General features: G+C 43.9%; 1 protein-coding gene across 1 annotated transcript in view; it reads left to right on the forward strand.

Moving 5' to 3' along the window:
• LOC119427659 (type-1 angiotensin II receptor A-like) overlaps positions 1-4289 on the forward strand; it is a 19493-nt gene extending 15204 nt beyond the window's left edge. The window contains exons 5-7 of the mRNA XM_037695297.1: positions 841-1170; positions 1492-1630; positions 4247-4289. Coding sequence (XP_037551225.1) covers positions 841-1170; positions 1492-1630; positions 4247-4289 — 512 coding nt within the window. The remainder of the gene's footprint in view (positions 1-840; positions 1171-1491; positions 1631-4246) is intronic.
• The last annotated feature ends 8555 nt before the right edge of the window (positions 4290-12844 follow it).

Consider the following 12844-nt stretch of genomic DNA (forward strand, 5'->3'; position numbering starts at 1 on the left):
CAAAAAGAATTGAAAGATGGAGCTCTTTCTGTTTAAATAATTGCTTACGGTCAGCCATTTCCTCCTCATGTAAAAAGACAGAGGAGATACCAGAAGAATCTGATTTGTCCAATGTTCCTTCCACATACCTTGATCTAAAAGCGGTATTTAGTAAATCTCAGGCACTATCTTTGCCTCCTCACAGACCGTATGATTGCGCCATTGATCTGCTGCCTGGAGCTCCCCTCCCCTCTAGCAGATTGTTTAACCTTTCAGGCCCAGAGAAAGAGACTATGAAAAATTACATAGAAGAGTCATTAAATTCCGGTATTATTCGCCCCTCTACTTCCCTTGTGGGAGCGAGATTTTTCTTTGTTTCTAAGAAGGATAAGACGTTAAGGCCCTGCATTGATTATAGAGGGCTTAACCAGATTACTGTTAAGAACAAGTTCCCCCTGCCTCTGATCGACTCTATCTATGAACAGCTTCATTCAGCCACTATTTTCACAAAACTGAACCTTCGTAACGCCTATCATCTCGTGAGAATAAAAAAAGGAGACGAGTGGAAGACAGCCTTCAAGACCCTGTTAGGACATTTTGAATACCTGGTCATGCCATTTGGCCTCACCAACGCCCCAGCAGTTTTTCAGGCTTTAGTTAATGATGTTCTCCGTGATTTTCTGAACCAGTTTGTCTTTGTGTATTTGGACGACATTCTCATTTACTCCACTGACCCGGTACAACACACCCATCATGTCAGGTCAGTTTTACAAAGACTTTTCGAAAATCAACTCTATGTGAAGGCTGAAAAGTGTGAGTTCCACGTGTCCACGGTCTCATTTCTTGGTTTTATTTTTGAAGGAGGACAATATCGCACGGACCCCAACAAGGTTAAGGCAGTGGTGGATTTGCCCGTCCCAGAAAACCGTAAGCAGCTGCAACGATTCCTGGGATTCGCCAATTTCTACAGGAGGTTCATCAAAGGGTACAGTCAGGTGGCAGCCCCCCTCACTCAGCTCACCTCTACACTACGGACCTTCAGGTGGACTCCCGAAGCAGATTCAGCCTTCAACAAACTCAAGGATCTGTTCTCCTCTGCTCCTATCCTCTGCCACCCTGACCCCAAGAGACAGTTTATTTTGGAGGTGGATGCTTCTGATACAGGGGTGGGAGCTGTCCTGTCTCAGAGATGTAGAGAGGATAATAAAATACATCCCTGTGCTTTTTTTTCTAAACGTTTGTCTACGGCTGAACAGAACCATGATGTGGGAAATAGAGAACTCCTGGCCGTCAAGATGGCTCTAGAAGAATGGCGACATTGGTTAGAGGGCACTGATGTTCTATTTCTCATATGGACGGATCACAAAAACTTTATTTACATTCAAAATGCTAAACGTCTGAATCCTAGACAAGCAAGATGGTCCCTATTTTTCAATCGATTTAACTTCTCTCTCACCTACAGACCCGGATCGAAAAATGTCAAACCAGATGCTTTGTCCCACCAATTCTCAGCATCAGATGACGGTGAGAGGGAGGTCAGCATCATCCCTTCGTCCTGTGTGGTCAGTGCACTCTCATGGCCTATCACCGAGGAGGTCTTGGAGGCTCAAAAGGTGGAACCGGATCCCAAGACCGGCCCCAAGGACAGGATGTTTGTACCCTCAGCGGTGAAGGCCCGCGTTCTCGATTGGGTTCACACCAACAAATTTTCTTGCCATCCTGGAACCAACCGCATGATGGCTCTAATAAAGAGACACTTTTGGTGGCCCACTATGAGTCAAGACGTTAAAGAATTTGTCTTTGCCTGTCAGACCTGCAGCAGAAACAAAAGTGGACATAAACCACCCGCAGGATTGCTTCAGCCCCTCCCTACTCCTAGTCGGCCGTGGTCTCACATTTCTTTGGACTTTGTCACCGGGTTACCTCCATCAGCAGGCCACACAGTCATCCTCACTATTATCGACAGGTTCTCTAAGGCTGTTCATCTTGTTCCCCTGACCAAGCTACCCTCCGCCTTAGAGACAGCCCAGTTGTTGGTACAACATGTTTTTCGTATTCATGGCATTCCTGCGGACGTGGTATCCGACAGGGGTCCACAGTTCATTTCTCAGGTTTGGAAAGCATTTTGTAGTTCTTTGGGTGCCTCGTCTAGTCTCATGTCTGGTTATCATCCCCAGTCTAACGGCCAATGAGAGAGATGCAACCAGGAGTTCGAGTCTACCCTCCGGTGCATCATCCAGGAGAACCCATCTGCATGGTCTCAACACCTGGTCTGGGTAGAGTATGACCACAACACGCATACCTCTTCTGCTACCGGGTTGTCTCCATTTGAGGCCTCCCTGGGTTATGCACCCCCTCTCTTCCCTAGCCAGGAAGTTGAGGTTGCTGTACCATCGGTACAGCACCATTTAGTATGGTATGGTATGGTATGGTATGGTATGGTATAAAGTTTATTCATTTTAAAACAGTACAAAACAATTCCATAACAATATAAAAAAAAGATACAAAAGATTTAAAAATGAAAGGGAGCAGAAAGAAGAAAAAATCTTATTATATCTGCCCCTTTTTTCAAACAATTATTTCAATCATAATAACTTTCAAGTAACAGAACAAAATGAATAACTTTCTAATATTTCTAATTCTAATACAAAACACACACTAAGCTACTTCATATATACTTTTTTAACAATTCAGCTTTGATCTTTTTCTTAAATGTACACATTGACTTGGCATTTTTCACATCACTCTCTAGACCATTCCACAATCCAACTCCTTGGATTGAGGTAGACCTTCCCTTCAGACTAGTCAGGGAATTATTAAATGACAAAGCTCTGTACATGTTGTATAACACAATCATTGTTCCACATTTAATCTATTGCATTGATGTTTGGGGGAAAGCGTGTAAAACATTTACAAAACCTATTTTTATTTTACAGAAAAGAGCTGTAAGAATCATCACCAGAAAGCATTACTGTCACCCATCAAGCACATTATTTTATCAACTGAAGTTATTGAAGTTCCATGATTTGGTAGATTATAGTATTTTATCAGTTATGTATAGGGCTCAAAATAACACATTACCATTAAATATCCAAATAAATTTTGTTAAAAGACAAAGTTGTTACAATCTTAAGGGGATAGCGATATTTGTCAAACCAAAATTCAGAACTTTGTATAGTACTGCAATAGATTTAGATATTTTTGTTCTTACAGAATTTATGTGATTTTTCCATGTTAGCTGTTCATCAATGATTACACCCAAAATTTCATCTCATTAACTCTACAAATCTCAACACCCTCAATTTTAAATGGATCATCAACAGTTCTCTTTTTGTTACTAAATATCATGTATTTAGTTTTATCTAAATTTAATGATAATTTATTAAGTTTAAACCAAGTTTGTATTTTATCAAATTCTGTCTTCATCAATTCCAACATCCATTTTACATCTTTACCCAAACAAAAAATTCAGACGCTGTAGACGCATCTGGCGTCAAACCAAGGCAGCGTTACTTCGCACCGTGGCTGCAACCAAGAGGATGGCAGATCGCCACCGTTCCAAGGCTCCATCCTACTAAGTCGGCCAAAAGGTGTGGTTGTCCACCAGGGACATTAATTTAAAGGACTATCCCAAGAAGTTGGCCCCTCGATTCATTGGTCCTTTTCCTGTTGTTAGAATCATTAATCCGTCTGCTGTCAGGTTGAGTCTTCCTGCTTCAATGCGCATCCATCCAACCTTCCATGTTTCACAAATTAAACCTGTCCTAGAGAGCCCTCTGTGCCCTCCTGCCAACCTCCCTCCTCCCCTCCGTCTCATCGACAATCATCCTGCATTCTCGGTACGCCGTATTCTAGATGTACGACGCAAGGGTAGGTGGTTCCAGTACTTAGTGGACTGGGAAGGATATGGACCGGAAGAACGGTCCTGAATCCCCAGATCCTTCATCCTGGACACCAGTCTTATCACCAATTTTTTTAGAGATCACCCTGAAAAGCGCCAGCGATCGCCAGGAGGCGATTCTTGAGAGGGGGGTTCTGTAGGGTTTTGATATTTTCCTTCCTCCAGGTTCCTGAAAGCAGGGGTGGCGCTGATGAGCAGCTGTAGCTGAGGCCAGTTTCCTTAATTGATGCCAGGAGTACTTAAGGCTCCAGTGGAGCTCCAGTCAGTGCTGGAGCATTGTTTGACCTGCCGGTACATATGCCTCCAGCCCTGTACAGTGCTTAAAGATATAGAAAGACTTACCTTGTTTTGTGTCCACGTTTTCAGAGTCTGGATGTACCGGATCCTGTCCTGTAATTCGAAGTATTGAGGAAGATCCTGAAGAGATACTTACCTATGCTTCCTGGTGCTCAGCTGCCTGAACTCGCCTTCCACCACTTGCCCTTGTAGTCTGCCTTCTCATCATCTGGAAGGAGCAAAACCCTCAGCCATCCAACAGCCATTCAAACTACCTGAACTGTATCCTGATGCATGCTCAATAATCCAGGTAGAAAAATCTAAAAAAGTTAAATCTGGTCCTCTGGACATTCAAAAAAACAAAACAAAGCAAATCAACAAAAAAATGTAGAAACATTTCGTCTCTCATCCGAGAGACTTCCTCAGTCTGAGGAGCTGTATTCAGATTGCTAGTGATTGCTAGTATCACTCAGCCCTCTGTGAACAGTAAACAGCCATCAGTGTGCTAATGATCCATTGTTATGCTGATGGTCCTTCTTGAGCATGTGATCAGCTGGTTTTGGTTGTCAGCAGCAAAACTGGTTGATCCACCCTGAGACGGTGCTATTTAAGAGACTGAGCTGAATACAGCTCCTCAGACTGAGGAAGTCTCTCGGATGAGAGACGAAACGTTTCTACATTTTTTTGTTGATTTGCTTTGTTTTGTTTTTTTGAATGTCCAGAGGACCAGATTTAACTTTTTTAGATACCTGAACTGTAAGCCTTTCCAAAGAACCTAAACATTCAGTTGTTGGACCAAATCCTCGTCCATGAATAATCCTCCTCCTTTGTCTTCACAGACCCTGAACCTGCTTGTAAATAGTTTATTTTCTATCACTGTAAATAAACATTTTCAATTACATTTGAGTCTGGTTCTGTTTTCCTCTCAGTCTGTTCACCTGGGTAACTCCACATTATAACAATAACATGCAATGTTCATCCAAAAGGTGTCGCTGTTCATCTCCTGAGAATAAAATGTCATTTTAATCAAAGGGTTCTTTAAAAATGTTATCTTCATGGGAAACCATCCTGGAAGTAATACTCCTCTTTGATAAAGGAAGATATCAAAGTAGCGAGTTCGGATGTTCCTAAGCTTCGAGGTCAGTTGAACCAAAAGCTCTCATTAAATCGATCTGTCCGTTTCGTGGGAAATGAGTTCATATTGAAAGTGATTAACACAGTAACAGTTTTTTTTTTTATAAATTCACATTAGTGTCAACTAAGTTAGTGCTGGGTTGAACACCTGTAAAGCAGTCTGTTTGTTCCCAAGGGAATTGATGAATCTTATTTTAAACAGTTCAAAACGCAAAACACATAAATGATGTTTATTTGAGATGAGGTGAACTGTTTCTGTTTAAGCTGAGGTGAACTGTTTCTGAGGTGGTGATCCGTTTCTGAGGTGGTGTTCCCCTACACCAAGGACAATGCCAATGAGAATCCAAGAGTCCTGAAATGATAAAGTTTATTCAGCTGGTTTCCTCAGGTTGATCAGTGGAATTCCTTGATGAGAGGGAGGGGGGGCAGAGCGTCAGATGACATGACCTCCAGGCGAATCGAGATAAGGTGGCCTGCAAGGCCAGCCAAGAGAGCCAAATTCAGATAAACGTTTGTTTTTGAAGTCAGGCAGAACTTTAATTTTTATCTGCCTTGAGTCTTTGCTGGTCTCACATAGATTCCGAAAGGTCCAAATTAAGTGGACACACCACTGATCCGTCCCTGAGAATATTCCCCGAGATTTTATCCATCCTGCCAGCGAGTCCTAGTATATGGCCTGCGATTCTCACAAATCACATTCAACTTGCGATCCAGTCCGCTAAGCAGTAGAGTCTGGGTGCTTGAGACACGGAACAAACCTTCACATAGGTGGCCGCCTGACCAGGCCAGATTAGCTGTGGCCGTCTTTTTTGTATGTTGATAAACCAGAAACCAGACTATTCCAAAAACAGGAAACCTGTTATCATAAATCAAATTATATGCAGTTTTGGTGTCCTCGATAGACAGCAGAAAATGTCGTCCAGGCAGTTAAGCTCGCATGAAGCTAGTCTAAAAAATTTTGTCCATTGCATTGAGAGACCATCTGACCAGATCCACAAAATTATGGTTCGAAAGATATGTAGAGAGAGGCTCAGAAGCAGTTTCACAGGCAGGGCAGAGCAGCAAAGCAAAGTGGAGGAGGGAGAGGAGGGGGAAAGCGTCTGACTGTGGGGTTTTGGTTCTGTCTGTCTGTCTGTTTCCAGCACTCAGTGTTTTCCCTTGTGTTCAGCCCCTGTCTCACCTGTGTCTAATGTTAATCACTGCAGGTGTCTATCATTGTCCTAATCAGTGTGTGTATATATTCAGTTCACTGGTGTCTTGTCTTTGTCTCGGGATTATCCTTCAATGGTGTTGTGTTTCTGCCTTTCCGTCCTGTGTCCTGTTATGTAAGTAAGCTGACCCGTCAGCCTTTGCTTTGTGTTTTTGTAAAATAAATACTTTTGATCTTTTCATTGAGCCTCCTGTCATCCTCCTGCAATTGGGTTCAACACTCCTGATGGCAGAACATGACAGACTCCCGAGACCATTCTGAACCCAGCAGGAGAATGATTACTTTGTTTGAGTTTTTGGCTCGTGAGGCAGAGAGTACGGCTCAGCACGACAGAGAAAGGGAGGAGAGAATTAAGAATCCGTTTTGGGGGACCCGCCTGGCCATTAAACCTGGGTCCTCATCCTCTCCGTCTCACTCCTCCTCATCTGCTCTCATCTCACTGCTGCACCCAGCTGCCCAACTGCTGGTCCTCCCTGAATCCAGCACAGGGAGGAGAGAGCTTCGCAGGCGAGGGGGAAGCCCAGCCCTCGGTCGCTGGTTGAACAGCAGAGGATTTCACTGAGGAGGAGGTACTCGTGTCTACGAGAACAGCGGTCCGGCTCTCGCTCGCTAGAGGAGCGAGGGGGGAGTTCACTGGGGGAGAGGAACCCATGCCCCCTCCTTCCAGAGGAAAAATCCTGCCCTCCTTCGCTGGAGGAGCTGGAAAGGTGGCAGGCTTCTATAGTAGTAACATATCTAGCTCTGCTTCTGCCCTGCCGCGAGGAGACCCAGGTGGACGCTCCTCACTCGAGTCTTCCAGAGGGGTTCACATTGCCATCTCCTGTGGCAGCCCCGGTTCCACCACCTGATGCTGCAGCTCTGACTCCTCCTCCACCTGCTACAGCCCCGGTCCCTGACTCCCCAGCTGCAGTCCCTTCTCTGGTCCCTGGTTCTCAAGCTGAAGTCCCGCCTCTGGTAGGGATGGGGCCGATCCAGTATCGGTATCAGCCTCCGATACCAGCATAATTTACGTATTGGATTTTTCCGATCCACCTGCCAATATCTCCGATCTATGATGCATGTTGGCTTCAAACTATGGAATGGATTTCCTGAACGGCGGCGTGTCTCATGAACCCAGAGTAATAAGACCCGCCTCACATTCAGGAAATCCAGTTCATAGTTTGCAGCCAGCTACAACGTGAGGGCTGAGTTAGCAGCACTGTGGCTAACAGCTAACAAACTTTTCATCTAAACATGTCTGCTGTGTGGAAGTATTTTACACTAGAAACACCACAAAACAAGACAGCATTGTGCAATGTCTGCAGAGCCATAGCACCACATTAAACCATGGTAAAGTTAGTTTTACGTTGGACATTCGAGCTCCGTGGCTTCAGCGGGGCACTGCTCTTTGCTCAACCAGATAGAGGCGACTCGACCCCGGCCAGCCGTGTCCAATCTGCCCTGCTCAGTCTGCCCGTCTCTGAGGAGGGACAGACTGAGCGCGGCTACCCCAAATCAGGCTGCTTGCTTCGGATTGAATAAGAAGAAGACATAGCTGAAACCATGGAGCTCAAATGTTTACTGAGAAGTTGCTAAACTTCATCATGATTCATGACCAACCACTATCAGTTGTAGAAAATGAAGGATTTCACAGCTTGATACTTGCATCCAAGATATAGTTTACCCTTCATGAGATATTTATCAGTACAACAGTAAACAATCATAAAAAAACATATGATTTGAAAATTATATTAAAAACAAAAACAGCTACATTATAAAGTGATGTAAAATACTAAAAACGGGAACATGTCTGTTGGTTTATGCCATGAACTTAGCAGGTGCTTGAAGCCATTTAACATTTTATTTAATTTAATTCATTCATTTTAAATAAAATTAAAAATAAAAAAAAAATCATGAAAAAGAAAACATTGAATGAAAAGAGTGTAGAAAGAAGAAAAAAAATATTATATCTGCCCCTTATTTAAAAATATATAAAATAACTTTAAACAATCACTTAAAATTAATCACTTTAATATCCACTTTAAAGCTAGGAGTAAACAGAAACATGTTTTGTGTTAGCATAATTTAATTCTAACTTTAAAACTTATCCAAAATTAATAAATCTTACCTCAAGTTGCCTTTTTGGACATGCATGCATATATTTGGACAAATTGTACTTGAGAGGAAATTATTACAGCCTCATATCAAATCAATGATGATGATATCGGAACTGGATCGGTATCGGCCGATATTCAGACTTAGGTATCGGGATTGGATCGGAAGTTTAAAAAAGTGGATCGGTGCATCCCTAGTCTCTGGTCCCTGGTTCTCTAGCTGCAGCCCCGTCTCTGGTCCCCGTTCCTGGTTCTCCACCTGTAGTCCTGGTACCCAACGCCCCACCTCCTTCCTATGCTTTGGTGGGGGCTGGTCCCGATGCCCAATTCTCTAGTGCTTCAGTGGAGGTAGGACCCGACGCCCCACCTCCTTCTTATGCTTCGGTGGGGGCTGGTCCCAATGCACCATCTTCCTGTGCCTCTGTGGGGACTGGTTCTGACACCCCATCTATTGGGATCTCAATAATGGTGGGTCCTGACACCTCGTATCGCCCCAAGCCTCCAGTGGGCCCCAAGCCTCTCCTGTGCCCCAAACCTCTCCTGGGCCCCAAGCCTCCAGAGGGTCTCAAGCCTGCTGCAGCCCCTGAGGTTTCCACGCCTCAGCCTGAAGGTCCCCAGTCTGCAGAGGGTTCCATGTTCGAGGGTTCCATGACCGGACCTGAACCTACCGCAGAAGATCCTGGCTCTACAGCTGCAGTCCAGTCTCCTGGCTCTTCTATTTCAGTTCTCATTCCTGGTCTGCCCGCGAACCTTGTTCCTGGCTCATCTGCTGAGGTCTTTGCTCCTGGATCGACTGCAGAAGATCCCGGCTCGACTGCAGATAATCCCGGCTCGACTGCAGATGATCCCAGCTTGACTGCAGAAGATCCCGGCTTGCTTGAGGTCTTCGTTTCCGGCCCTCCTGAGATCCTTGCTCCCATCTCGACCGCAGAAGATCCCGGCCCACCTGAGGCCCCCAGCTCATCTGAGGTTCTCACTCCTGACTCGTCATCTGAGGTCCTGGCTCTTGGTTCGGCTGAGGTCCTTGCTCCCGGCTCGTGGACTGAGGTCTTTGCTCCCGGCTCTCTGGCTGAGGTCCACTCTACCACAGAAGATCCCGGCTCTTTGGCTGAGGTCCACGCTCCTGGCTTGTCTCTGGAGGTCCCTGCTATGGGCCTGACCGCAGAAGATCCCGAGCTGTCTGAGACCCTCACTCCTGGCCTGTCTGCAGAGGTCTTCGTCCCTGGCTCGTCAGCAGAGGTCTTTGTCCCTGGCCTGTCTGCAGAGGTCTTCGTCCCTGGCCTGTCTGCAGAGGTCTTCGTCCCTGGCCCGTCTGCAGAGGTCTTCGTCCCAGCTTCAAACCCTGCTCCACACCCTGGTCTGCCCGAAGAGGTCCTCGCCTGCTTGAGTCCAGGAGGGCTTAGATGGATGCCTGTACTACCCCGAGATGGACGGTCCCCTGGCCGCCCACTGGAGATCTGGCCTGAAGGTGGAGGGTTTCCTGGCCCTCCCCCTGATCTCCTGCCTCATTGGGGATGGTCACCTGGTCACCCTACTGAATACTGGTCCTGCCCTGGATGGTCTCCTGACCATCCACCTTGACTGTGGTTGGGGCTCCTGGATTTGGTTTTGTGTTTAGTTACCCAGGTTTACCTGTCATTTTTTTGTTCTTCTGGTCCCATGTGTTTCTCTGTCTTGGTTTGTCCCGCCTCCCACCCAAGTTGATGTAGCTTGTCCTTGGGATGTCTGGAGCCATCCCTTGAGTGGGGGGTACTGTGGGGTTTTGGTTCTGTCTATCTGTTTCCTCATGTTTCCAGCACTCAGTGTTTTCCCTTGTGTTCAGCCCCTGTCTCACCTGCGTCTAATGTTAATCACTGCAGGTGTCTGTTATTGTCCTAATCAGTGTGTGTATATATTCAGTTCACTGGTGTCTTGTCTTTTCTTGGGATTATCCTTCAATGGTGTTGTGTTTCTGCCTTTCCGTCCTGTGTCCTGTTATTTAGTAAGTAAGCTGCCCCGTCAGCCTTTGTTTTGTGTTTTTGTAAAATAGATACTTTTGATCTTTTCATTGAGCCTCCTGTCATCCTCCTGCAATTGGGTTCAAACACTCCTGACGGCAGAACATGACACTGACCTCTGCAAGAGCAAGTGGTGAAGTTGGCAAAGTCTGTTGGCTAGACATATTTTCTTCTTTTTTTTCTCTTTTGTTACTTTTAGTACCACTAGATCGCATGTGTCTAACTCAAGGCCTGTGGGCCAAATCCGGCCCGCAATAACTATTTCTGTGGCTCTCTACACTCTAGAGGGCCACAGAAACAGAACTTCAAGATAACAGTTGTGTGCTTCAGTATTTATCAGTCAAATCAAATCAGTTTTTATGTTTATAATGCCAAATTACTCAAACATAAAATATTTAATTTTTAGAAGTAGTCATTGAATGCAGAGAAAGTTATATTTTACCAGTATAATAGTTTGATAGCTGTGTGAATGGTTTGATCATATGATTATTGATTGCAGTAATTCACATTATTAGCAGAAATAGATGACCCCAAATCAAATTTGGCTTAGGGACCCATGGAGGCTTGGGTCGGTCATGTTCATATGTAATGCCTGAATTAAATTACATTCTCGTCGCCAATGTTGTGGTGTTGCAAGATTGGATTAATGGAAAATAAACAGACACATGAATCAGCTTCAGTTCTCCTTTTACTTTTTCTTCTCATTTCAAAATATTGAGTTTGGTTTATTTGTCACAGAAAAAAAAAATGGAATTTCTAGTGAATATTGTAATTATTGTAACAAAATACTACATTCACAAATGTCGATTTGCAAAATGCCCCGTCATTCCCTGCTCTCAAAAATGAACTCTCCTTGTTCAAAACATGTCTGAGTAAGATTCATAACACAAATGCAATAAAATTGTATGAGTTAATGGAAGAGTTTCAGATAGTAACCCCCTAACATTTTTTTATTTTTATTATTATTATTATTTCATACTTTGCTCAACCTCTGTTACCCAAATTATTTGAATACAATAGGAGATGTGTATATTTCTGTATGTTTGTTATAGAATTATTGTTGTGAATAAGTCTTTTTTTGTTGATGTTTCAATATTCAATAAAAAAAAAAGTTCTCCTTTTACTTTCAGTTTTGTTTCTTCTCCCGTCCCCCTGCATGCAGCATCTTTTAACATACAGGCTTATACCACCCACTGGTGTTCTTTTTCTGCAATAGCACAATTCAATTCAGTTTCAGTTCACTAACACATCACAACAAAGTAATGAAATGAAAAGTTGTTGTGAGGTTCCTTTTAACAGTCAAATAGTCCTGGGTGCCACACCATGTTTTATTACTGTGTATTATTGTGTATTACTGTATATAACTGTGTATTATTGTGTATTTATTGCTGTGTATTAACTCCTAAAGCCATAATGACTCAATTTGATTTCAATCACATTATTAAAGGCATTAATAATCACACTATTAACTCAGCATAACTAAGGGACAGCTCAGGAAACCCAAACCGACCCTAACTATAGGATTTAGCAAAAAGGAAAGTCTTCATCCCAGTCTTAAAACTGGACAATGTGTCAGCCTCACGGACAGAAATTGGAAGTTGGTTCCACAAGAGAGGAGCCTGATAACCAAAAGATCTTCCTCCCATTCTGTGTTTGGAAACTCTAGGAACCACAATTAAACCTGCAGCCTGAGAGCAAAGTGCTCTGTTAGGAAAATATGGAACAATAAGATATGTAATATAAGATGGAGCTAGGTTGTTGAGAGCTTTGTAGGTTAGAAGTAGGGTTTTGAATTATATTCTGGACTTGACAGGGAGCCAATGGAGAGGAACTAAAACCGGAGAGATATGATCTCTCCTACTAACTCCAGTTAAGACTCTGGCAGCAGCATTTTGGATCAACCACACACACATTCATGCTGCACTCAACTAAATATAAATCTAATCTGAACCTTTAGAGACTAATCAGTGCTTTAGATCACATTCATATAGGAATGGTACACGCATTTCAGTGCCTTGCCAAAGGACACTTCAACATGTGACTGCTGGTGGAATCGAACCCCCAACTCTCCCACGACTGCTATAACCACTCAGCCACAGCTGCCCCATACATATAAACTTACAATATTAATCCGTGATTTCCCTGAAATGGAAAAAGATCTAAACACAATGGAACAAATGACTGAGTGTCCATGATGTAAATGGTAAATGGACTGTACTTATATAGCACCTTTCTATCTTATTTCAAGATACTC

Source organism: Nematolebias whitei, chromosome 21 (assembly GCF_014905685.2).
Source record: "Nematolebias whitei isolate Nwh7 chromosome 21, NemWhi1, whole genome shotgun sequence".
NCBI classification, from domain to species: domain Eukaryota; kingdom Metazoa; phylum Chordata; class Actinopteri; order Cyprinodontiformes; family Rivulidae; genus Nematolebias; species Nematolebias whitei.